The sequence below is a fragment of the Colossoma macropomum genome, unplaced genomic scaffold (assembly GCF_904425465.1).
Source record: "Colossoma macropomum unplaced genomic scaffold, Colossoma_macropomum, whole genome shotgun sequence".
In the NCBI taxonomy this organism is placed as follows: Eukaryota; Metazoa; Chordata; class Actinopteri; order Characiformes; family Serrasalmidae; genus Colossoma; species Colossoma macropomum.
In genome coordinates this window covers 11890626-11916987 of record NW_023494786.1, presented here as the reverse complement: position 1 = coordinate 11916987, position 26362 = coordinate 11890626, and the positions used below count along the sequence as shown (strand labels likewise).

The 26362-nt window shown below is 38.7% G+C and overlaps 1 protein-coding gene across 1 annotated transcript in view; it reads right to left on the bottom strand.

Annotated features, from left to right (window-relative positions):
- grik4 (glutamate receptor, ionotropic, kainate 4) overlaps positions 1-26362 on the bottom strand; it is a 300984-nt gene that overhangs the window by 205784 nt on the left and 68838 nt on the right. The window contains exons 2-3 of the mRNA XM_036560909.1: positions 19617-19781; positions 6219-6316 (exon numbers count right to left, since the gene is read on the bottom strand). Coding sequence (XP_036416802.1) covers positions 6219-6316; positions 19617-19781 — 263 coding nt within the window. The remainder of the gene's footprint in view (positions 1-6218; positions 6317-19616; positions 19782-26362) is intronic.

Sequence of the window (26362 nt, the reverse complement as noted above, 5' to 3'; positions counted from 1 at the left end):
CACTGTAAAAAGGAAGATGTTCCACATCGCTCACACTATGCAGAGGTAGTAAGTGTGAAACAGACCTTAGATGTTGCAGTTATCCTCGGTGATATCAGAGACATGATGCAATTTGATATTGAGAGCACTGAAGCCAGTAGAGGAATTCAGTTGCAAGAGCAGATTCAAATATAACACATTTGTGTTTGTAAGTTAAATTTGATAAAAAGATGCCTTATTTTGCAAGAGGAAAAAAACATCAGATATGGAAAAAACACAGAAAATACTACCCTCGAGTGAACGTATGGGTGCAGTATTTCTCGTGGAAGTATGGAGCCAAAAATATACTTGAGTTTAAGTGAAAAGTATTGACATTTAAACATATTCAAGTATGTAAAAAGTAAACGCTTTAATAAATAAATTAGACGTTTTCTTTGTCAGTGGTGTGGAGACTAATGTGCTTTAATGGCCCTAGTACAAAGACGAATTAATGCAGCTGTGGGCTGTTATACTGATATGCATTTGGTTAGATGTTTTAATAAAACAATACATTAAAATGTGCAGCAACTCAACTGACTGGCAAGAAAAAAAGAAAAAAATCTCACAGCGACTGAACATTTTACACTGTACTTGAAGACCTAAATGAAAATGTAAGAAGTATCATGTTCTTCTCCTGGAAATGTAATTGAGTAAAAGTCCAAGTACTGAATTGTTATAATACTCAAGCAAAGTATAAATATTTCAAAATAATACCTAAGAAAAATAATCAAGTACAATTACTTAAGTGTTTTCCACCCCTGGTTTGTATGTTATGTAAACTTTCCTGAGCACCAGTCAAACAAACCATATGTCTAAAAAGTGAGAAATTGATTCTAAATAAAAGCATGAAAACAATAAACATATAATAAAAACATAACAAATAATGAACATTTCTATTCTATTATGGCATCAGATAAACTTAATTGTTTGACATAAATGGGTTAAAGTGCATCAAATCCTACGTTTGATTAATGTTAGTGATATGAAACGAGGGCTAAATAAAAAAATGTAAAATACTAGTTGGATATGCAGCGGCGCAAAATGTAGGCCCTGTCAAAGTAGTACCCAAAACATTCCACAGCAATTACATGAAAGTTACTTTTGACCACACGTACATTTGTTGCACTGTGCTGTAGCTGTAAGTGCTGTCAAATTAAAGCCTGGTTTGAAGTCTGGACGCTAGGCTACCATGTTCACAGTGCAAACACCTACTCCAAGAGGATAAACGTTAGGATCGGTGACATTTCCTGGGTAGTTGCATAAGTGCCCACATATTGTAGGTCATTACACACCCTGGTATAATCAGAAAGAGAAGTCTTATTGAAAAAGCAGCAACTCATAAAAATGTAATGACCCTCATCCTCAGAATAGCCTTGTGTGCCTCTATTATTTGATACTGAGAACGCTCAAATTGACAGTGTGTTTACAGAAGTTGCACTGCTGTAATCTATCTGTAACAGTTAGACGCCTGCTACCTGACTCAGGCACAACAGAGCCTGACAAAATATCGGCTTTTGAGCTGGGTTTGAGACAATTTTTCACAGCAAATGTTGGGGTTGGGTTTGTTATCTAATGAATGATTTTTTTATGTTCTAGATTTGTTTTCATTTGAAGAAATCAATGAACCATTACAAACATAATGTACAGTGCTGTGAAAAAGTATTTGGCCCTTCTCAATTACTTCTATATTTTTGCATACCTGTCACACGTGAATGTTTCAGATCATCAAACTACTTTTAATATTATACAAAGATAACTAAACACAAAATGCTGTTTTTAAATGATGATCTCATTTATTGAAGGAAACATGCTGTTCAGCCCTACCTGCCCCCTCAGCTACTAAATTAACCAGTTAACCAAATTCAATTGACAACTGGGTTCAATTTCACCAGACACACCCAGGCATGATTACTGCCAGACCTGGTTAATCTAAACATCACTTAAATAGCACCTGTCTGGCAATGTGAAGCAGACTAGAAGGTCTTAAAAAGCAGCACATGATGCCACATTCTAAAGAGATTTAAAAATAAATGCAAAACAAAGTCGCCCATCTGGAAAGGGTTACAAAGCCATTGCTAATGCTCTGTGACTCCAGTGCACCACAGTGAGAACCATTACCCACAAATGGATAAAACGTGGAACAGCGGTGAAACTCCCCAGGAGTGGCTGAGCACAACAATGACTCATCCAGGAGGTCAAAAAATAACCTAGACGAACATCTAAAGAACTGCAGGCCTCACTTGCCTCACTTAAGGTCAAAGTACATGACTGAACAACAAGAAAGACTTTGGGCAAAAACTGCATCCATTTGAGAGTTGCAAGGCTCAAACTACTGCCGGCTAAAAAAGAACACAAAGGCTCATCTCACATTTGCCAAAAACATCTAGATGATCCCCAAGAATTTTAGGGTAATATTCTGTGGACTGATGTGTCAGAGGTAGACCTTTTTAGAAGACATGAGTCTCGTAACATCTGGCTGAAGCTAACACAGAATTCCACTCTAAGACCGACAGTCAAACATGGTGGTGGTAGTGTGATGGTCTGGGGCTGCTTTGCTTCTGCAAGACCTGGACAACTTCTTGTTATTAATGGAACCATGAATTCTGCTCTTTATCAGAAATTGCTGAAGGAGAATATCCACCTATCAGTTTGTGACCTAAAGCTCAAGCGCAGTTGGGTTATGCAGCAGGACAAGGATATGACACACACAAGCAAGTCCACATCTGAAAGGCCCAAAAGAAACAAAATTAAGGTTCTGGAGTGGCCGAGTCAAAGGCTATGTTTACACAGCAGGTAAAAGTGGCCCAAATCCGATCTTTTTCCTCAAATGTCAAGTCTGAACAGCCAGATCGGAATTCATGCGACTTTTACGTCAGTACAACTCGACATTCATCATAATTTCGCGCTGCTGAGACTGGATAATAAATATTTAGTCTGATGTTTCTGTACTAAAAAATTATAAGAGACTCATCGCAACCACTCCGTGTTCAAACGGAACGGCCGAACACGGCCGGAGGAGCCCGAGGCTGCAGTGTCAGAGAACAGTTTAAAGAATCCGAGGACACGAACCAAAGAAGTGGACGAATAACGAGCTCTTTTTACAGCAAACTCGAACACATTGTGGGTGATGAGTCCAGCTGTCAACCACTGGAATTTTAGAATCGCTCCTGTGATGCTGGCAAAGACGAAACTGAAAGCTGCGGGAGCGACTGGCGTTCACTGGGCGTCATGACTGTTTACCTCTGGGCGAGCCGCCACGTGAAGCACTGTTCTTTTGCGCATGCAGGTCGGTTTAGGAGCTGATCTGTTCAGACTGATGTCGCATACAGGTCACATTTAAAAGATAATGTGAACAGCCAAACAAAAAATCGGATTTGGTGAGAAAATCTGATTTGGGCCACTTTTACCTGCTGTGTAAACGTAGCCAAAGTCCTGACCTGAATCCCACTGAGATGCTGTGACATAACCTTAAACAGGCAGTTCATGCTTGAAAACCCTTCAATGTAGTCAAATTAAACAATTCTGCAGAGAAGAGTGGGACAAAATAACTTCACCGCGATGTGAAAGACTAATGGTAAGTTATCGCAAACGTTTGATTGCAGTTGTTACTGCCAAGGGTGGCACAACCAGTTATTAGGTTTAGGGGGGGCGATTATTTTTTTGCATGGCTGATATAGGTTTTGAATAAATCTTTCTATGCAATAAATGGAATGATCATTTAAAAGCTGCATTTTGTGTTAACGGTGTTGTCTTTATCTTACAACCCCAATTCCAAAAAAGTTGGGACATTGTGTAAAATGTAAATGAATGTAAATAAAAAACAGAATAGACCCATATTTTATTCACAATAGAACACAACACATATCAGATGTTGAAAGTGAGACATTTTGCCATTTCATGAAAAACATTAACTCATTTATAACTTGATGGCAGCAACGCATCTCAAGAAAGTTGGGACGGGGCAACAAAAGGCTTGAAAAGTAAGTGGTATTAATAAAAAATAGCTGGAGGAGCAATTTGCAACTAACTCACATGACTGGGTATAAATCATTATCTGTGAAAACAGTTCGTCGCTGCATCCACAAATGCAAGTTAAAGCAGTATCATGCAAAGAGCAACCTACTGAAAACATGTCGCACTTTATGAAACAAATACAACAAAAGAGACCCTGAACTGTTGAGCTGAAATTCTGTGTCAAGTAAGAACGGGAAATCATCTCACTTTCAAAACTACAGCAGTGTCTCCTCAGTTCCCAAATGCTTACAGAGTTTTGTTAAAAGAAGAGGTGATGAAACACAGTGGTAAAAATGCCCCATCCCAACTTTTTTGAAACGTGTTGCTGCCATCAAATTCAAAATGGGCATATATTTTTCAAAAAACAATAGATTTTCTTAGTTTTAGCATTTGATATGTTGTCTTTGTACTATTTTCAAATAAATATAGGGTTTTAATGATTTGCACATTACTGCATTTTGTTTTCATTTACATTTTGCACATCATTACTTTTTTGGAATTGGGATTGTTTGGAATTAGTCGCATTTAAATGTGACAAATTTGTAAAAATAGAAAGAATCAGGTGAGTGGCAAATACTTTTTCACAGCACTTTATGTGTAGAACAAAGCCTGGCTAAGGTCTTGCTAACTGTTCGCCATGGACAAAAGAGAAAGAAAGCTTGCTGAAGGGGAACTGTTATTCCAAATGAGTCAGGGACATTGTCTCTGTAGGAACATTATGACCTGGGTGTTATATCAGACGAAAAGCACACTGGTCTCATACAGTGTAGAGGTTGTGACAGTATTTTATACTATGATAGCCGGACTGTTACGTCATCTCTTCAGCGACTCATTGACTGTGGATGCTGTTGTACTGCAGCAGCTATTAGCCAGAAATGATGTCAGTGTCAGAGTCCTTCCTCACACCAGCTACATGGGAACCACATATTTTAAAATTTCATAGTCATTCAGAGTGGTTTGATGTGCACCATTCAAGAGAAATTTACAGAGCCACAGTTGTTCACACTGGTGGTGACAGAAACACTTTTAATACATCCTTCACAGAAAGTTGTTACATATATTGGTAATACATATATATGTTGCCTGATGTCTGAGACATTGAGACATATGAAACTACAAACAGTAGTTTTGTGAGACATATTTTTTATAAGCCATTCTTTTTTACTCAGCGTTAATCACTATTAACATTACATAAAGAAACCCAGAAAACGTGTGGGTTCACCGACTGTAAATAAAATGGCTATATTTGATTTGTAGACGTTGTGACCCCTGGTTCCCATCACCACCACTGTAAACAAATTTGAGACTGTAATTTTTTCTACAATGCTTTGTTTCACCGCAGACCATTCTGAATTACATTAATTACATCTCAACAACTGAATTAAGTAGAAAAATCAGTGGAATTCCCCTTCAGTGTCAACTACAGCAAACAGTCACTTTTCAAATAAGTACGTAGAGTTTTGTAGCAAAGCACTGTAGAACAGTGTCTGTGATAATCAATCTGTTTAGAAAGTGCAGGTAGGTTCAGGTCAGATAGTGGAGACAGGTCGGGCTCGAGATTTGATTTCATGCCCGTGCAGACCTCTAGTAGGAGCGCATACATCGGCAGTAATTACTTTATTGATGCATGTACTGTTTTTTTGCAATTACACAGGTGTTTTAGAGAAAACTCAGATGGTTTTTCTAGTTTATGCACAAAATAAAGAGGGCCAAATGGAAAAATGCTGAAGTTCTGACTATTCTTGATAACAGGATGTAAATAGAATGAAAATATCATTAATTACGTAAATAACCATGTAATTAGGTATATAAGAAATTACATTTAAATAGTATGCAAAACAACAGTAATAACTACACTTATATGGTAATTCAAGCTGGACATTAATCAAACAGGCAAATTTGGAGAAGATGATTTCGAGATGATGTGCTTTTGGGCCTTAAAGAAGGCATCTAAGCATGAAAAGACAGAAAGAACAGATATCAAGTGTCATTTTCATATTGATTACATGTATCAGGCAGCTATTATAGTTTATGCATGCAATTTTCCTGCTTGCCCCAGTTTTTCAGGTTTGGAAGGCCTCAGGCTACAGCTCAGTGTTTTGTAGTAATGATGGTAATGATATGAATGATTGTTGGGTAATATGATCTGGGCTACAATAGAGAAGCAGAAGAGAGCCAGCACTCACCTCTTTCTCTCCACAGATATTGCTGATGATAGAGTTGGACGCCGGGCTGGCAGAGGGGCCGAGGACCGCCACCACCCCCTTAGACATGATCTGGCACACTGTCAGTGAACAGCAGAAAGAGCAGCAGTCACATACTTCAGCCAGACTCCACAATTTGGCAGCATTAACACAAGCTCAGATCCACAGTGGTAGATATGGTTACCACTGTTTCTTCTATGATACTGATACTCAAACCTTTCAGTATCGTCTGATACCGATACCAAAATGGGTAATGTGACAATATATTACTTTTTTTTGAATGTATTGTGGGTGTTGCCAGTACTAAAACACTCAACAACAGCATATCAGCTAAAAGTGATTTGGTGTAATTATAGAGAGCCTGTAAACAACAACAACAACGAGTAGCATGATCCATTACGCCTTTATCAACTGTATGTTTTTTCCTCCTGTTCTTCCTTCTGAAAATGTCAAATAAAAAACATCAGTTTAATCATAGTTTTTCAGAGCCCTGTTTAAACGTGCAGTTCTGTTTTGCTGATGCATTTTGTCCATTCCAACTTGTTTTCAAACAAAGTATTGTCATGTTATATTCTGGCATATTGCCCACCCTTGCAGATCTGATACTTTATTCTAAACTATTAAGCTTTAAACTGAGTTATTTTTATTCAAATACTGCACTTAAGATAGTAATCTAAAAGATGCACTCCTCAAAACTGCCCGACCACTCTACTGACCTACTGGACAAAATATAGAGCAGGATTTATATAAAAATCAAATGTGAGTAAAATTACACAATTACCCAAATATCAAATAAAATCAGCTGCAAGTGTTATATAACCGTTCTTTTTCTCCTCTGATATTTATCTGATACAGCTCCTATCAGCCTGATACTGATACGGGGTATCAGCTAGGCAGAGGTGGCTCCACAAAGTTAATTCCAAAGAAGTAGTGTTTTAAAAATTTTGAAGTGTATTTAAACAAAAACAGTACAAGGACAAGATTTATAATGTCTTATTAAATTAATTATTTGTTATAAATATATGATCATTCTGAAATTGATGTCTGCAACATGTTTCCAAAAAGTTGAAAGAGAACCAATTTAAGACTAGGAAAGTTGTGAAATGCTCCAAACAGGTGATGTTTAAGTATAAATGTAGCATCCAGTACAGTCTAATCCAAAAAAGCATCAGCAAAAAATCCAACATTTAAATACTGTTCCTCAGTGAGGGACTGCAATGCAGTGCATCCAGAGAAATCTCTGTGCATAAAGAAAAAGGGAAAAACCACAAATGAATGCCTGTGACCTTTGACCCCTCAGAGAGCACAGCAATAAAAACCAGCATGTTTTTGTGACGGATATAACCACAAAGGAAGGACTACTTTGAAAACCACTGTAAATAAAGACTGTTTGTTGCTGCATCCAGTGCTCAGAAACACCACTGACTTCTCTGGGCTCATGTTCCTCAGAGAGTGCAGGTGCTAGACTGGCCATCCCGCAGTCTAGACTTTCCACTGAAAAAGTGTGTCTTATTAAGTTCTAAAAACAACAACAAAGGCCCAAGATTGCTGCACAGCTGAACATAGTAAAACAAAAACAGCAAGTAAAAATGCTTTCAAAACTGATTCAGTTGGTGTCTTCAGTCAACACACATTTATTAAGTGTTGTTAAGAGGAAAGGTGATGTAACACAGTGGTAAACATAATCTCGTCCAAATTTTTTGGAACCTGTTGTAGACATCAAATTTGGAATAAGCCTATATATACAACAGTGACGTTCATAGGGTAAATCATTAAATACTGTGTTTTTGTATCATTGTCAATTTAATACAGGTCAAACAAAATGTATTAATCACTGCTTTAAGTTTTTATTAGCATTTCACATTAGCACTCCTAGGGGGTAGAGGGAAGGATGGTATCAGGTTACAGAGCTGCACAGAAAGTTTGTGAACTTCAGCTTCAGTGCATTAGATCCTACTAAATAATGATATTACTTGGCCCTAGCTATTTTGATTAGATTTCTGATTATTTTTGATTAGATTTATAATAAGATTTGAATATTATTTTTATCATTTGATTTTTTCATGGTTTATCTTTTATTTATATTTAATATGTCAATATCATTTATTTGATAAATTGATTGATTTGAGTTATATTATTATTGAAGATTTTGGCATTAAAATAGCTGTTTGAAAATAATTCTCTCTGTTTACTTTTAAACTATTTACAATGTGTAGGTCTGAGGGAGTGCCTGGGCGGATGTGTGTGTGTGTGTGTGTGTGTGTGTGTTTGGGGGTCCTGGTTAAGGCCCCCACAAGGCTAGAGAAGACCCTGCAGATGGGATGCTGCTATCTGTACTCCTTATTAGTCCAGGCTCAGAAATAATCAGCCAAAACCAGTGAAGACAACACATAATTACACAACATTTCACATGAAACCCAAATGATTCCAAATATAGAAGCAGTGAGTTTCAAATAGCAGCCAATAACAACATCCCACCCATCAGTGTGAGTCTGATCTGCTCTCTCACACACAAACACATCCCCAGTACACACACACACACATACACACGGCTGTGCTGCAGCAGTAACTGACCCGTGGAAAAAAGTGCATCCCAAATTACTCTGGCAGTCAGGAGGAGGGGAAGAGCACAAAAACAGAAACAGTTTGTTTCTCCTTCCTGCACACGAGTTTGCCTCTAATCTTCCTTAGCACTGCAACAGAATGTCATTTCAGGTGGGGTTATAATCCCCCTATTTTAATTAAGATTGTATGGGCAGAGTAGAAAGACCCTCAGAGTCAGAGAGAGAGAGAGAGAGAGACAGAGAGAGAGAGATTGGAAGAGAAAAGGCAGGTCAATGAGAGACAGAGTAAGAGAGGGGCGAGAAGGAGAGAGAGAGAGAGAGAGAGAGAGAGAGAGAGAGTAAGAGGGAGAAACAGACAGAAAGAGAGTGAGAAAGAGAGAATCAGCTGAAAGAGGGAGAGGGAGTGAGAGAATGAGAGAGAGAGAAGCAGCTAAAAGAGAGAGAGAAATGGAGAGAGGGAGTGAAAATGAGAGAGAGAGAGAGAGAGAGAGAGACAGAAGCAGCTGAAAGAGAGAGGAAGTGAGAGATTGTGTGAGAGGAAAGTAGAAGCGGGAAAAGGGAGTGAGAGAGAGAGAAGATGCTGAAAGAGAGAGACAGGGAGTGAAAGAGAGAAAGATGCAGCAAAAAGAGAGAGAGAGAGAAGCAGCTGAAAGAGACCGAGAGAGAGAGAAGCAGCTGGAAGAGAGAGAGAGAAGCAGCTGAAAGAGACTGAGAGAGAGAGAGAGAGAAGCAGCTGGAAGAGAGAGAGAGAAAAGCAGCTGAAAGAGAGAGAGAGAGAAGCAGCTGAAAGAGAGAGAGAGAGAAGCAGCTGGAAGAGAGAGAGAGAAAAGCAGCTGAAAGAGAGAGAGAGAGAAGCAGCTGAAAGAGAGAGAGAGAAAAGCAGCTGAAAGAGAGAGAGAGAGAAGCAGCTGAAAGAGAGAGAGAAGCAGCTGAAAGAGAGAGAGGGAGTGAAAGAGAGAGAGATGCAGCTGAAAGAGAAAGAGGGAGTGAAAGAGAGAGAGAAGCAGCGAGAGAAGCAGCTGAAAGAGGGTGAAGGCAGCAGAGCACAGCGTGGAATTCACACAGTCTAAGACGGGAAATTAGAGGAGCAGTGAATCAAATGATTAATAAATAATCCTTTAATCACCAATGAAAGAGCGCTCGTTCGTCCATTCATTCGTTCATTCGTTCGTGGTTTGCTGTGTCTCTCCTGCTGGTGTAACAGCGCCTCAGTCTGAGCGAGGCTTCAGCCGTAACCTGCTTCTGCACACACTCTGCTGCCCTTATCTCACTCCACAGGAGCGACACTCTACTGAGCCACACAGTGCAGAGTCCCAGCATTACAGAAGACCATTAAAACCCTGTTTACACCTGATCCTCTCACACATCCTGACTATCCCTGACAGAACCAGCACATCACTCCCACAGCGGAATAATCACGTTCTTTAATCACACGCAGTTTAGACACTGTTAAAAATAAAAGCGCCAATGGAACCAAAAGGGTTCTTTGGAGTGAGGAACTAAAAGAACCACTTTTGGTTCCCTGTAGAATCTTTCAATGGATGGTTCTTTAATACACCATTTTAGTAAATGAAACAAATGAGTGTGAAGAACCTTTTTAAAGTTTAAAGAACCTCCACTAATTAAAGGTTTACCTAAAATTTCCAGTTTAACCTTTATTTTTAAAATGTTCACAAGTTTTTCATTTTATTTTCTTACTTTTTAAAATACATTCATTGGGATTTGTCCCTCCGATTTAGTCATGGCCAATTGCACCCAATTTACCAGACAATGGTACTAACCTTGGAGGGTGAAGGCTGGAACGTGCTTCCTCTAAGACCATCTATTCTAACAAATATGTCATTAGTGAGGCTGCAACTATCAAATACTTTCGTTTTTGAAGAATCCATTGAAAATTCTCTCAAATATTTGAAAAAGCTCAAGACATGTTTCCTTTTAATAACTGAATGCATTCTTATTTGTATATGTATTAGTACAATAAATATGTATTTATTCATCTTTTTAATAAAATGTAATACTTTGAGAGCTGGGTTTCCATTCAAATGTTTTGCATATTTTAAGCAAATATCCAAAAAGTCAGTAAAAGAAAATTAATTAATTAGTGTTTTCTCAACTACTTTCTGCTCAAATACCTGAAGATGATGTCACATTCTCATGCTGCACAGAGTGAGACAAGAGTCTTGCTCACCACACATGGACAGATTCAAACCTTGATATTACAGCTCTCTTTTTACAGCCCTCTGTTCACTGTACATGGCTGTAGTTCAGAAACGCTGGACAGGCCGGTTACTGGCTCATTTAAAGAGGGCTGAAGTCATCTCCACTTCTCTATCGCCCACTGAATTCCAGTGAACACCACCACAGCAAACTGATCTGATAGGACTCAGGGCTGAACACATGACTTTAGTTCCTGCTATATCATAGCTTATTTTCCATCACCATTTTTTGCATTTCTCCTTTATCAGCAATTCAAATATGAAATGTGATATGAAACAAAATGACAGAATGCACACTCTCCTTTAGTCCTAGTAACATAGGCTACAGAGAACAGGCTAGCTAGCTAGCAATCCAGAGCAGTAAGAAATGTATCTGAACTGCACCCAGAATTAAAACTGAAACTGTTGCTTCAAACTGTGGAGACTCCAAAACCACAATTTCTACTGAGTCTGGTGTGCACAGCTGGCAACTGTCTGCCTCTGGGATGAGCTATTAGGCTAAATAAACAAGCGACTGTTTCCTCACATAAATATGAGTTCATAAACGTGATAAATGTGTCATTATTTGAATGACTTTTCCTCTCCAGATGAGTTAATTATCAAATGTATTGAATACCACAGATGGTTGTGGCATCATCAGAGGTCAAACTTGTGCCAGGTCCAGCGCTTAGACACTCACACCACTCAGGAGCCCACATTCCTTTTTTTCACATGTGAACATTTTTATGTGACTTTCTCACAAAGTGAATCAATCCCTTTTACACCTCTGATGTGTAATTTCATGATATAACTTATTGCATTCACGTTGGCGGCAGATGGACGATGGCAAACCAGATATTCCATTGTTTTCAATAGAGCTGGAAAGTTCTGCCTCTGCTACTGGCTATGGTCCACAGACCGCAGTGGTGAGCAGAACACTCCGTCAAGAGTTCAATTTCCTCAACTTTTGCAGTCAACTGCAGTGGCGGAATAAACCGGATGTTGATTTTTTGGGAGCCATGGACGCCACATGCCTTGTTGCACTCCAGAAGAACTCAGCAGTGCACAACAAAAATTAAACATTACTGAGCGCTCCTGCCTTTTCCACCTTAAATAAACAATCTACACTATTCTATTGTGTTATGAGTTGATTTGTATATTACACGTTATACAGTAATCAGATTTAATTTCAATTAACCAGAGGCACTTTTTACTTCCTAATGTAAATACATGTAAACAGTTAAAATCTTATAAAGGAAACCATCCAGATCCAAATCACGTGAAGTGACCAGGTGTAAACCGAAGTTAGGCTGAACACCAGTCTTCTTGGAAAGTTTGATTGCACCATTCTCTATCTGGGTAGTTAATACATTATTTTTATTAATGAGGAACATAATCATTGTGTATTTTTGGTTCCTGCATGGAGAGCTTGTGCATTAGTTTCCATTTAGCCCATTTTATATTTATACCCTTTTTGGTTTAGGGGAGTCTAAATATACGCCAACCAAATTTCAGTGCTGCTAAATCCAACTAACTAGAGACACATTTGATTACCAAATGTAAATGCAAGTGGTTAAAATCTTATCAGGATACAATGCAGGGAGTGTTGCACCAGCAGATTTGCAGCAGATCTACAGTAACTGGATAACCAGTAACCCATAAGTTTCACTGGTTACCCACTTTTTGTTGGCAAGCAAGAGGTTCTGCTTACAGGTGTGCATACCGCAGTTCAGTCAGCAGGACGTCCTCTCACATCATTTCCACTCTGCAGATGCCACTGCAATTATACTACCACAACAAGCCCACAGATATGTCACTTTTGTTTTTCGTGTGATGGCTTCACGCAGGCCAGACTTACTCATCTTGTTTATCATAAACAAACTGCAGGCAGGCACAATAAAATAAGCTGGCATGGTTTAAACAACGAGTAAATCATTTACACTGTCCTGTATCTGGATGCATTTGACAGACAAACCTAACTGTGTTTCTGATCTAAATGTTTGTTTACACCTTGCATTAACATAGTGTTTCAGGTGTGAATTGTGTCTGGATATACATCAGAATTCATTTACATTTTTCAGTAAAATTAATTTCCAGTGTAACCAGATTTTGCCTTCCTTTATAAAAACACATGTAAACATGGTTTCTGACTTGTTATAACTGGCAAATGCTGGAAAAAAAAGGCCAATATTCTGTAAAATGTCCTGGATTTTACAAAATCATAAAATATCTTGGATTTCACTTTCCCGCTGAGGTTAACATTTATGTGGTTTTCTGAACCAAAAACCAATCATAATTCATTTTTGCTAACAATTTTCCAAGGCTGTTTTTTGTTACTGTGCCTTTACGACTGATATATAGTACTGTTCAAAAGTAAAATTGGATTTAAGATGATTATCTGGTAAGTAAGCATTTATTTGCTCAGAGAAACATTAATATTAGAATAAACAAACAAACAAAAAAAAAAGGTTTAAACTAACTGCTTTTCAAAACATGAAAATTCTTGTTACTTTTTACTGTATATATATTTATTTGAATTCATTCTGAAGACATTTGGGGACTTTACAAATAAACACACACTCACTGCTATGATAAATGTTTTTAAACAACGTGCTTAGGTATATAAGGCTTTTGCACAGTACTAAACATTGACCGGCCACTTCAGTGAAACCACTTCCTTGTTTGTACACTCATTGTTCATTATATCACCTCTATTTACCATATAGGAGCACTGTGTAGATCTACAATTACAGACTGCATCTGTTTCTCTGCCTACTTTGTTACCCACTTTCACCCTGTTCTTCAATGGACAGGACCCCCACAGGTATTATTTGGGTGGTGGATCATTCTCAGCAATGCAGTGACACTGACGTGGTGGAGGTGTGTTAGTGTGTGTTAAACTGATATTAAAAATAGGGCAGTGTCACCCACACTCACACTTCATCCAGTTGATTGAAACTCCTGACCTTAATCTTCCCCAATACCAAACTGTTGGTCAGTTGGTTCACTTTGTTCAATAAATTAACAAAAAACTACATAATTGTGTGTTATTTGTTTTATTGGGCTCTCTTTATCTACTGTAATGATTTATATATATAATGTCTTGCAAATGCAAATGTGCCATCATAATTACTGGAGCTATGTTAGTGCCAAGTGTATACAGAGCCATATAAACCAGATAATGAAACAATACCACCAAGAAATGTTTCATCTTGCATGTTTCAAGAAGAACTTGTGTAGTACGTGCGTGACCAAAATAGACAAACATTTCCACGGTAAGAGAAAGCACAGAGAACACAAATGATGAATAAAGAAAGGGTGAAAATAAACATACGACAGAAAGAAAACATGTACTGAGAAAAAATGTAAGAAGTATTTACAGTCAAGCGAGGCAACAGCTAAGGCTGAAGAAAGAAAGCGCTTCTCTCTCACACGGATAATTGTTTTTATACCTTGTGAGGACTTAAGGTCTCATGTCCCAAATGCATTAAGCCATTTAAAACACCAGCAGCTCTTCAGATTGTGTGAATATTTCAGAATTGATTATTATCTAAGAATGATTTAAGCCTAACCCTAAACCTAACCCTTACCTTCCTTGACCTCAGTAACCCTTCATAGTAACTTTCTGTAAAAACAGAAACAGCCTTTACAAAATAAAGTCCATTTTGTTGTCCTGTCCTGAAAAGGTGAAAAGGTTGGCTAACCCTGTTTTTCTCTTGTTTTTCTCTTCATCAGAACATTTTTGCCCTGAGAATGCATCAAAACAAAGACTTGTTCACACACACACACACACACACAGCTGTGCAGGGGGTTCAGAGTGTGTATGAGAGGACAGGTAGCTGGTATTTCTCTCTGTCTGGCTGTGGCACTGATCCATTTCTAATCCAATTCCTCCCTGCAGTAAACCATTACAACTCTGAATTACACCAGACATGACTGTGCAGAGAGAGAGAGAGAGACAGACAGACAGACAGACAGACAGGACACTGAAGCTTCAGTCTTGTACTATTTTTTCCATCTACCTATAGTACTGTGCTTCACATATTTAATTTCCAGTCAAAACAGCCATTAACTACAAATTATTCATTTCTCAGGAGATATTTATGAGGAAATTTGATATTAGATAATCTACTTGCATAAATAAGGGGAAGGTCAAATGGAAATACATGAAAAACAGGAGTTGCCAAAACAGCAGTTGTTAAAAGTTATCAAAATGTACAGAAATGGGACTCCTAACAGCCATGCAAGACCTGGTAGACCACCAAAACTATCCCCAAAAGATAAACAGTACTTAAAGCTTTCATCTTTGAGAGAGAGGAGAAAATCAAGCTCCACTCTTGATTCAGATCTGAAGACAACTCCACACTATGAGTCTGAAAGGATGTGTAGCGGTCAAAAAGCCCTAACTGAGAGAAGAAAATAGACAAAAAAATAAAATAAAAAATGAGCAAATTAAACAAAGAAGCTGCTGGTGTTCTCAGAACAATGGACTGACTACCCCAGAGTCCAGAGCTCAACGTCACTGAATGTGTTTGGGATTACTTGGATTGAGAGAAGCAGAAAATGCAACCAACTTCTAAGACTGAACTTTGGAGATGCTGAAGAATATCCCTGTAGAATTCGTCAAGGAATCTGAAAGCAAGTCTCTCAAAAAGAATGGAAGCTGTAAAAAAGAAAAGGTGGACACACTAAATAGTACAATTTTATATAGCTGCTGAGGCATTTGTGTGATTTCTGTTACATGTGTTTTCATCTGCTATTTCTTGATGCTGAAATGCTGAATAATGTGTACTAAATGGCTGGAAAGTACATCAATGAAAGGGTGGTCACTGACTTCTGCGCAGTAAACAAGGAGAACGAGAGAGAGAGAGAGAGAGAGAGAGAGAGAAAAGAGAGAGAGATAGTGTAGGAGAGGAATGATGTAAACAGGCTGGTCTCTCTATGGCTGAGTGAATGGAAGGGGAGGCTCTGGGCTCTAAATCGCCATCAGCCTCAACAGCTCTGATTGCTGTAAATGAGAGCTCATTCTTGTCCTGATTCTGCCGCTGTCTCCACTCATTCACAGCAATGAGTTTTACTCAGGTTTGATTTCTCTGTCTGAGTGAGCCATTCTGCCTCTTTGTTTAGCCCTGCTTTCTTTGATTTCCGCATCTATACAGAAGCATTATGGCTGTTAGGGGCACTACGTGAGGGATGAGATAGAACAGGTTGACTGGCAGCTGTGAAAAACATGTTAGGCTTTGATAAAAAAGTCATAGAAACATCATTTCACCCTCAGATGTCACAGATACAGCCAGCAATGAAAAAGTATACTGTAAAGTTGTATATAAAGATGAACTCCAGAGCCAGAAGACATCTGTCATCATTTGAAATTTCAATTTTTGTGGGGTCTGGCCTAAAGTTACTTTATATTTGATTAACTTATGTTTGTGTAAAAGTTTGAACACCCTTTCTCTTGTAAAGTCTCAAAAATTAAATAACATATGAGGCCTAAATTGACCCATTAGGACTAATTAGGCAGGTCAAGAATTCTCTTCAATAAAATTCTCTTCACACCTTTTGCTAACACTCCACAACCACTAGCTCTAAGCAACTGGCTAAGGATCTGAAAATTAAACCAAATTGGTGCCTAAGAAAGGGCAAGGCTATAAAAAGATACCAAATTGCATCCAGCTTGCAATTTCCACTGAAATTCTGTTCAATTTACAGTGAAATTTCATTAAGAAATGGGAAAGGTGAAATTCAAAGCAAGATCTGGAACACCAATAAAACTCAGCTAGAACTGCTTGTAAGCTGCCAAAAAGGCAAAGCAAAACACCCATATGACAGAGGACACAGGAGTGGTGGTACATCATTCTACTGTGCAGCATTGCTTACACAAACATGATCTGCATAGGAAGAGTCATCAGGAAGAAACCATGTCTGTGATCTCAACACGAAAGTCAACAGCTGAAGTATGCAAAACAAAATCTAGATCAGATGATGGAGTACAAACAGAAATCTCTGGCCACAGTCACAAATGGCATTTTTGGATAGAAGAAGAAGAAGCAATATGTGATGAAAAGAACACCTTGCCAACTGTTAAACACAGAGGTAAATCCATTATGCTATTGGGGTTGTATTGCAGCCAGTGACACAGGAAACACTGCATGGGTAGATGAAAGAATGGATTTCACCGAATATCAGCAAATTCTGGAAGCAAATGTGACGCAGTCAGTCAACGAATTAAAGCTGGCTTCTACAACAGGACAATGATCCAAAACATCCCTCAAAATCCACAATGAACTACTTCAAGAAAAACAAGCTGAAGTTTCGGAATGGCCCTCACTTTGACTTGAACATAGTTGAAAACTTGTGGGTAGATCTTAAACATACTGTGGATGCAAGAATGTCGCAGAGTTAGCAGTGTTACTATGCCATAAATGCTAGACTCTATGCCATGATAGCATGGATGTAACAAAATCGTACAGGCTAGTTAGCTAATAGATGCTAATTTCAATATTATGACATATTATTACAGCAGTGAACTCAGAGCCAAACTAAGCCTTTTGCACCAGTTTGTAATGCATTGCACTCATTTGTTATGTACAAAACTGGCACATCAGCCTAAATACACAGTTTTTGGGCCAAGTGCATAGACCAGTGGTTCTCAAACCAGTCCTCCTGGACCCGCAAATGGTCCACGTTTTTACTCTAGCCCTACGTGTTACAAGGTTGGAGCAAAAATCTGGACTGTCTGGAGGTCCCTGAGGACCGATCTGAGAACCACTGGCATAGACAAACTCAAAATGTGTTGGCAGCATCATGTAAAAGTTGGTGGAGATATTGAAAGTGTGGCTAATTATATATTTCAGTGTGGACATCTTATGCCTTTGGAAATCAGGCATAAATGTGCAGTATTTTTTTAAATGCCTGTTTATGCCTGTTTAGTGCCAATGCATTATACCTGAAATTTGTCAGTGGAGTTTATCTGTACTTACGTCTCGAGCTAACCTGTCAATACAGAATGTAAACAGAACACAAATGTCATGAGCTGTGTACTTAATTATGAAATAATGTAACGGTATCTAAATTATATTGCAGAACAACAACAGTAACTCTAGATTTCTAAGGGCTAGGATTAGTAGTTTCTCTGCTGAGTGCTAAAACAGATCACTATCTGCCTAAATCCAACCCAACAACAATGCAAAATTTCAGGCCGACTCTTAGCTACAAATGTCACCATATAATTAAATCTCTGCTCATCTCATTAAGACCAAGGAACTAATAAAGCACCTTTTAACCGTGTTAATGCGTGTCTGCAGAAGTAGCCGGTCTCAGAAAGGACCAGCAGTAACCAAGGCAACAAAACAGGCCCTGAGACTCAGTGCCCACATACACACCGACTCCTGAGACATCAAAAGACAGTAATGCTTTCTATTCTCAGCTGCCGTGACTTCACTGTTTACTACACATTCATTCGCCATTATGTAAGAGCCCTTTCCGTGATCTGATTGGAATTCTGCTGTCATACTTCCCCACAAAACGAAAAAGGTGTGAAAGGAATAAGGCAGGACTCACAAGGCAACCTAATTTAGTGCTAAGTGAAAGTATTTTATTGGGTTATATTTGTATTAGGGCCTGACAGATATACTGTTTATATAATAAATCAGCTGATACAAAGGTTCCATTTATCAGCATTGGCGTTAATCCAGTCGCACCAATAATGTCTCTTTAAAGGTTACATAAAGAGTCACGTTCAGGAACATGATGCTATTTTGAACATACTGCTGCCCACTGATTACTCACTGTGTGAATAAGTGGCTTGTTTTATATTTGTAGTATTTAAAGGGCCCATATCATATACAAGCAAATATTTTTTATTTGCTTTGATGTAATTTGTAAAACTTCCACATGTTGATTTATTTTATTATGCACAAAATGGACACACTCTGAGGGCAGATTTAAAAGAGTTAAAAGTCTTTTATACTGGAAAACTGAAAATTTCATACTTCTCTGAAATAAGATAGTATGCAAGTAACATAGTATGTAGACAATGTCATAAAATAAACTTACAAAATGTGCCATTCACTCCTCAGTCCATGAGATCCTTAAATGTATTCTGAATTATCTCATTTACATATATCCACCTATTCAGCCTACAGCAGTTTAGTTCTCTGCCTGCATTCACATTGAAGTTATAAGGAATGTTCACGCCTGGACTGAGTAAAGCACAATACAGGTCAGCCAATCAGAACAGAGCTCATTTCCATTTACCAGTCTTAAAGGCACAATAACAAAAACACCCTGTTTAACTCCAAGCAATAAAGAGAGTCTGAAAAATGGTTAAGCAAAAATGAAATATGGCTGTTTTTGGTACATAAACCAAAATAAACAAGAAAAATGTAGTATATAGGTCGCTTAGTAAATCATAGGTTTCTGCTGTTTATCTGACTACTGAGAACTGACATCATAATTAACAACTCATAATCATATCAGTCAGTAAAGTAGGGTTTAATTAAAACTACTGGAGTCTGTTTAAGTTTGGCTAAAATCAGTATAGGTAGCAAAATTTTCATATCTGTCAAACTCTAATTTGTACAGGCCCAGTGCTCTCGCTCACCCCTCAGGCTGCTACTTACTGGTCTCTCCTGTCTCATATTCACTGTCTCTCAGCAGCTCAAAGATGTCCACCTCCAGCTTGCCTGTGGTGGAGCGGTTGCTGGAGCGGTTGATGTTGTCCTTCGCCAGAGTGATGGCTAAGCGCTCCCCCCGGCTGCACTCCATTGGGTCATCGAGGATTGCAGCTGAGAGAGAGAGAGAAAGAGAGGGAGAGAGAGAGGGAATATGTCATACATCTCCTGTAAAATATATTCAGGACAGAAGAGCCATAACGACAGCCGAAACTCAAACAGCCTTCAACTAGTCATAAAAATATCTTAACATGGTGCAGAGGCATGGGCAAGTATGAGAGAGGTTCTACTTTCTACACATTCACTGTCAAAGTCTATGCACTGCTGGGTTTGGACAGTGCAGCGCAAGCCTAATCACTATGTAAGGAAGCGTTGATAACAATTACTGATAATTTAGACCTTCTCCATGATCCTGATGATAATAATGGATAATTAACATTTTCTGTATTTTAAAACAAATTCACACTATTATCTATACGTGAGGTGCTCAATCCTTTAAGGCCGTTGCAAAAACGTGGCTATTTTCTGCTGTTTAATCTGCTCTTCTAAGGTGCTAATAAGGCACTGATAAGGTGCTAAGTTCCTGTTGCAATCAGATATATTTCAAATACCAGACCCATAAAATTGATCCCAGCAAATACACAGTAGCATTCAAAAGTTTGGGATCACATTGCAGATAAATATATATACAATGATTCTATTAAGGTGCCTTTACTCTACACCTTCATAGATTTCAACTCATTAGCAGGAACATATGGATTTTTTAAATGTGATTGCAAACTTTTGAATGCTACTGTATATTTGCCAAAAAATGAATCAATTTTATGGGTCCGATATATGAGTAATATAAATTAGCACCTTATTAGCGCCTTATAGTGCCTTAGAAGAGCAGATTAAACAGCAGAAAATGGAAAAGGATTTAGCCGTCAAACACTCACAGCACCTCATGGATAATAATCAAGATAACATTGAGAACGAAGTTATAATAAAATGAACATCCACAATACTTCGTATTTAAAGCATGGTGATCAAATCTCTTTAACTTACTGATAAATTACTAATAGTAAACAATAACAGCATATAATCTATCATCTAAAAACTTTTTGGTGTTCCCAAAAAGCTTAAAATATATTAAAAAAAAGTCTTGAAATACCTTGTGGTATTTAGCTTATAGTATTTTTATGTGTACTGTATAAAAGAATGTGAAATAAAAAACAGCAATTATTAATATGACAAGTGATTCTAAATGTTTTAATACTAGTATATACAACAATCAATACAACAAATCCCTGCCACAGACCTATAGGCTCTAGTGGGTACATTTTTTTTATAGGCTGCGTGAAAGGTGCGCGATAGTTGAGGGACTATTCCATGGTCTTCTTGTTACAGCACCTCATTTCTTGCTACTATTCATGTATGATTCATGTATTGTTTGGTTAATGTTCCAGCAGCTAATAGCACACATCTGTAGCGAACTGATACAAGGATTACCAAACATGGACTACATACACTGTGTGTGTGTGTTTGTGTGTGTATGTGTATATATATATATATATATATATATATATATATATATACATATATACATATACATACACACACACATACACACACACACACACACATATATCTCCTTCAGCCATAATAAATCTCTCCATTGCATAGCAGGGAAACAGAATTATCACTGAAATGTTTATTCTACACATGAACGGGGGTGATGGCTTTTGTTTTTATTTCAATAGCTGAAACGTAATCTTTCTTTCATATAGCACTCTGAAAGAGCAAGCTTTATATCGAGACATTGACATCATGTAATAAAGAGCTGACACAATCCAGCACAATGTCTAGACGGAGCGATTTCCCCAGTCCTGCTTTTGATTCCAAGCAGTTTTATCCCAAAACTAAATCTGTGGCACCATTAAACGTGAAATATGTCATTCAAACTCCAGCTCTTGGCACTGTTTGTTTTTGGTATGATCCATCAATGTGCAGGCACAATGTGTGCTAGTGGCTCTGTTGCTTAAAAAAGTGCTGTTGTTCATAATCATTTGATGTAAAGCATAAGTAATTGACATCAGCCACAGCAATGTTACATTATGACATTTCTGAGTAATTCATTAGTAATGTAGCCTGTTTGGAGGCAGCAAGACAATAACAAACCATTTTCATTTGCTTTGCTCATGTAGTTCCAGGCTGACTACTCTTTGACAGTTTGGCAAACCAGCAGCACGACTGCGAGCTACTCTTTCTCGTGCCGTCAAACAGCACATTATTCACATTATAGAATGACAACATTGTTACAGAAAGAACTGTGGCTCATCAGAGCTTGTAATTATTTTGTTGTGGATGCAGCCATATGATTGGGATAGAAAATCTGCCTGTACTGGTTTTGTTTTGAGTGCTCAGTGTGAGATGAAACACTGCATAAATGTAAGAAATGATCAGATTCTGTGTAATACAAACTTGCTACTTTATAATATCCAGCAATACAGACTCCTAATAATCCAAAGGAGTTCAATGCTACAATTGTAAATGCATTCACCACAGCATACGGTGATCAGCTTACTAACTAATCAGCTTAGTGAAGTGCCTAAAGCCACCTTAAGCGTGGTAAAACCACTTTAACACAGCCTTGAGGCCCACTGCTTTCATAAAATGGTAAGGAAATACAATATGATGCAATCAAACAGTGTTCAAGAAATGTATTACTGAATGGTAATAATTGCAGTAAACGATTCTTCTGCCAAGCAATGTATGTTGTTAACAGTGGAGTACGGTCGCCAAGCAACATAAAATGTGTGATTTTGCAAACTGTCATCCGTGACACGAACTCACTCGAGCAATCACTTGTCACTGCTGTTGGCATGGTGACAACCAAGTTGATGGATTAGTCCTCTGCTAAGTCATGTGTGGTGCTGCTTCTGCAAGGGAAGCTTAAAGTCACAGATATCCAGTTTCAGCTCCTGAACAAGGGAGTAAAACTCGCTGTTCTCCTTTTGCCTTTCCAAATGGATAGTGGCCTGCTCAAAGTGACCATTTTGCTCTTTTAGTGAGGAGCAATTGTGAAATAAAAAAAATAAGTTTGGAATATTTAGTTCATTTTTAATTCATAGAATCACCATGTTTGTTATATTTAAACTCTAAGTACTGTAATACTACTTATTTCATTGACTTTGGACATCCAAGTAATTCACATCAATAAGTTGCATACAACATTACAACAAACAAAATACCAAAAGAAAAAACAAAACAAAACAAAACTATACAAAAACAACCACTCATATCAACATGAAATTTATATGTAAGATCTAAGGTCTAAGGTTTGTTTTGATATTTGTGAATCACTTGGACATCCAAAGTCATGTGACTAATCAACTGAAGGTATTTAGAGCCACTATGTAGGGTTTGTATTGTGACTCTTCCTGATGAAGGCACCAGCCAAAACACATTGAGAGATATTTATGTCCTTGGCCATGTTATAATAAAAGCTTTTATAATAAAAGCTTTTTTTATAATAAAAGCTTTTTGAAGGAAAAAGCTTCTATACTTTTTCCTTCAAACATTCACATTTAAGCTAGAGTGGCCAGACATGTTCACTGGCTTCGCACTAACATAACTCTAGAATCCCATGGGGATGCCAGCAGACCCTCACGCTTTCGTTGGGATGTTTTTACCTCATTTTGTCCAAGCTTTGACATTTATGGTCTGCACTGAAGGCCTAGCTTTAATAGTCACGGTTCATCTCCAGGTCAAACTAATCAAGCTTGAGTGGGGCTTCAGTTGAAACAGGCCTGGAAATTTCACAGTTCCCATAACCATTGGAAAGTGTCCAGCGTACCTCTGGAAATAAGCATCAGCAGAGTGTCCCAATCCAGTCCTTAAGCACCCTCAGCCAGTTGTGTTCCAGCTCCATTAATGCCTGAGCCAAGTGATCTGCACTCCACAGGTCCTGATTACCTGACTCAGGCAGGTGTGAAGCTGGAATGGCTCAGCAATGTGGAGGGCTGAGGGTCCCTGAGGACCTGGAACCAAGAGAAGGACACTTAAGTGTTACAGTATTACAGTCAAAAGCTTGTTTTGGCTAGTGGCTGAACCCACATCTAAAACTCTGGGGTTCCAGTGCTGATCGACTTTACTCTTGAACGAATGAGACCCGTGTTAAGTACTCACCTCACACACTACAAACTGCACTTACCGTGAGCAAAGATTACAAAGACTAAGGAAGCATATCATCTAAGTGAGAAAAAGGACTCTGTTATATAAATGGGTCAGCTTAGCCTTACCTCCAGAACACCTCCAGGCAAGTGACTTAAATCAAACAGTGCTACAACTTTTGAGCTGAATAAAAGAGAAAGATAAAATTGAGACCCATTAGCGATGACCATATGTATCCTGAGGTTTATTTAAAGATAATAAATTACAGTTTGCCTTAATGCTATAAGTCAGGGTGAATGCACTTAATCTTTGCGGAGCAATTAGCGCAGCTAGCCACATCTAGCATCCTTAATACGCTTTTGGGAGAAAGTAATTAAATTACAATATACAGAAGTTAAATGAGGGCTAATGCACTTAGTGGGAGAAACATAGATTTCTGTCTCCCCCATGAACTTAATTCACCAGGGAATAATTAAAACAGTATTTTAAAGAGGTGTTATCGCTTAAGGTACAGTCATATCTGGAGTAGTGCCCCATTCATTAAAGAGTTCGCCATCACTAATAACTTTTCCTGCTATAGTTTGCAGGGTCGATGTTTAATTGCCCCAGCACTGAAGCATTTGCATTGAAATGAACAAGTGCGACAAGGGAAGCAATAAGCCTGACCACTAAAGGCACTTGTAAGGCCACCTCGCTCAGACATGTCTGTCCACCTTAGCTTGTTGGTAAAAAGCTCCCTGCCTCCTCCGCACTCTCCTGCAGCCCTGGGCAAATTGCTTTCTGTTTCTCCAGCATGGGAGGGGATGCTGGAGCTCGGCAATTTTCCCAGCCTCTGCACCCCCCCAGCGTTCTCAACAAAGAGTGCCAAATGGAAACATTGGCCCTCTGCTGAGTCCTGGGCTAGCGCTCCCGTCGCCAATCCAGCAGCGCAAATGCAGACATCAAACCAACACGTTGGGATTGCCAGAGCTGAGCAAAATCCCACGACTGGAGAGAATTACTAAAGGGGGTGGGGGGGGATATGCTGTGAGACAAAGGCATTTTTTAAAAGATGCTGCAGCTGGCTGGGTGGTATGGGAGGTATGCATTCAATCTTGCTAACACGGTTCGGCCGCTGACCCTTTTAGGGGAATCAATAGTGAGCAGCGGTGTGTGCCGAGGCGCGACGCGCAATGTGTAATAGCCATGCATGGGAGGACTCGCTTACAGGACATGTCCTTATGCTAACACACACTGACTTTAACCCTTCTCTTTATGTTAACAGGTCCCTCACTTCACCGGCTGATTCTGTACACTTCCTGTTTTCCTTTTTTATTATTATTATTAATTTCCCTCAAAATAAGATGGTTGGTTTTTGAGAAAACTGCAAAAAATAAAACAAACACTAGCATACATATACATACATCATCTAAACCGCTTATCCTTCTGGGTCGCGGTGGGGTGCTGGAGCCTATCCCAGCTGTCATTGGGCGGAAGGCAGGATAAACCCTGGACAGGTCGCCAGTCCATCGCAGAACACTAGTATTATTAACATAAATATAACCACAGTGATGGAGCCCATAAGATTAACCAATAAGACCAAGGCAAAAATTGTCTGCTTCTGCTATCTAAAGGAATGTTTCGACAAAAATTACACACAGTAGTCAATCAGTAAAGACATTTTTGGTGACCAGTTTTTGCTTGAGGCTAACCATGCTGACAATCACTAGAAGTCAACAATCTTTTCAATAAATGCATTCCCAAAGCGTCTCTCACCCTGCTCAAACTGCATCCAGCTCTGTATCCAGCTTAAGGTTGTGTAGACTTGTCACTGTTGTTGAGTGCACAGTATGGCTTAACATGAACTATAACAATGAATAAAACTTCACCATTTAGCTCAACGCAGTGTGAAGCCACTGTAAACATCAGATGTGCCAAATTCTAACTGCCCTCCGCATACACGTCACGCAGGCATATGGCCACTACAGATTATGTTCACAGTTTCTGTTGTTTTTATTTATAAATAACTGTTAATCTTAAATTTTAAATGTATGTTTATTAATAGAAATGACAGAAATTGCAAATCTAATCCAGCATCCATATTCCCATGTTACGTGCATTAACATTAAAGGGAGTCAGATTCATGTGATTTTGTTTACGTAGGCCTTTGGTCTTTGTCTCCCCCCGGTCCCGCCTTCTTGTCATCTGTTTCACCTGTCTGTTGTCTGTAGCCCTGCCCTTGCATGAATCCTAGTTGTTTCCGGTTTGTTTTATCTGTATTTATACCCCTGGTTGTGTGCTTTGTGTTTGCTTGGTGTTTTGTTCTCACAGGCCCTGTTTTGGTTATCTCTCATTTGCCTCTCTGTCTCTGGCTTCCCTTCTGTTTCAGTATTTTGTTCAGTGGTGTTCTGTCTTTGTTATGTCACCTTTAGGGACACCTTTTTGTCATTGATTTTTAATAAAACTGAGAACTTGCACTTGCATCCTACCTTTTCATCTCCCTTAACGTTACAGCAGGACCTTAATGATAACCTAGATGCAGTTTGAGCAGGTTGAGTGAA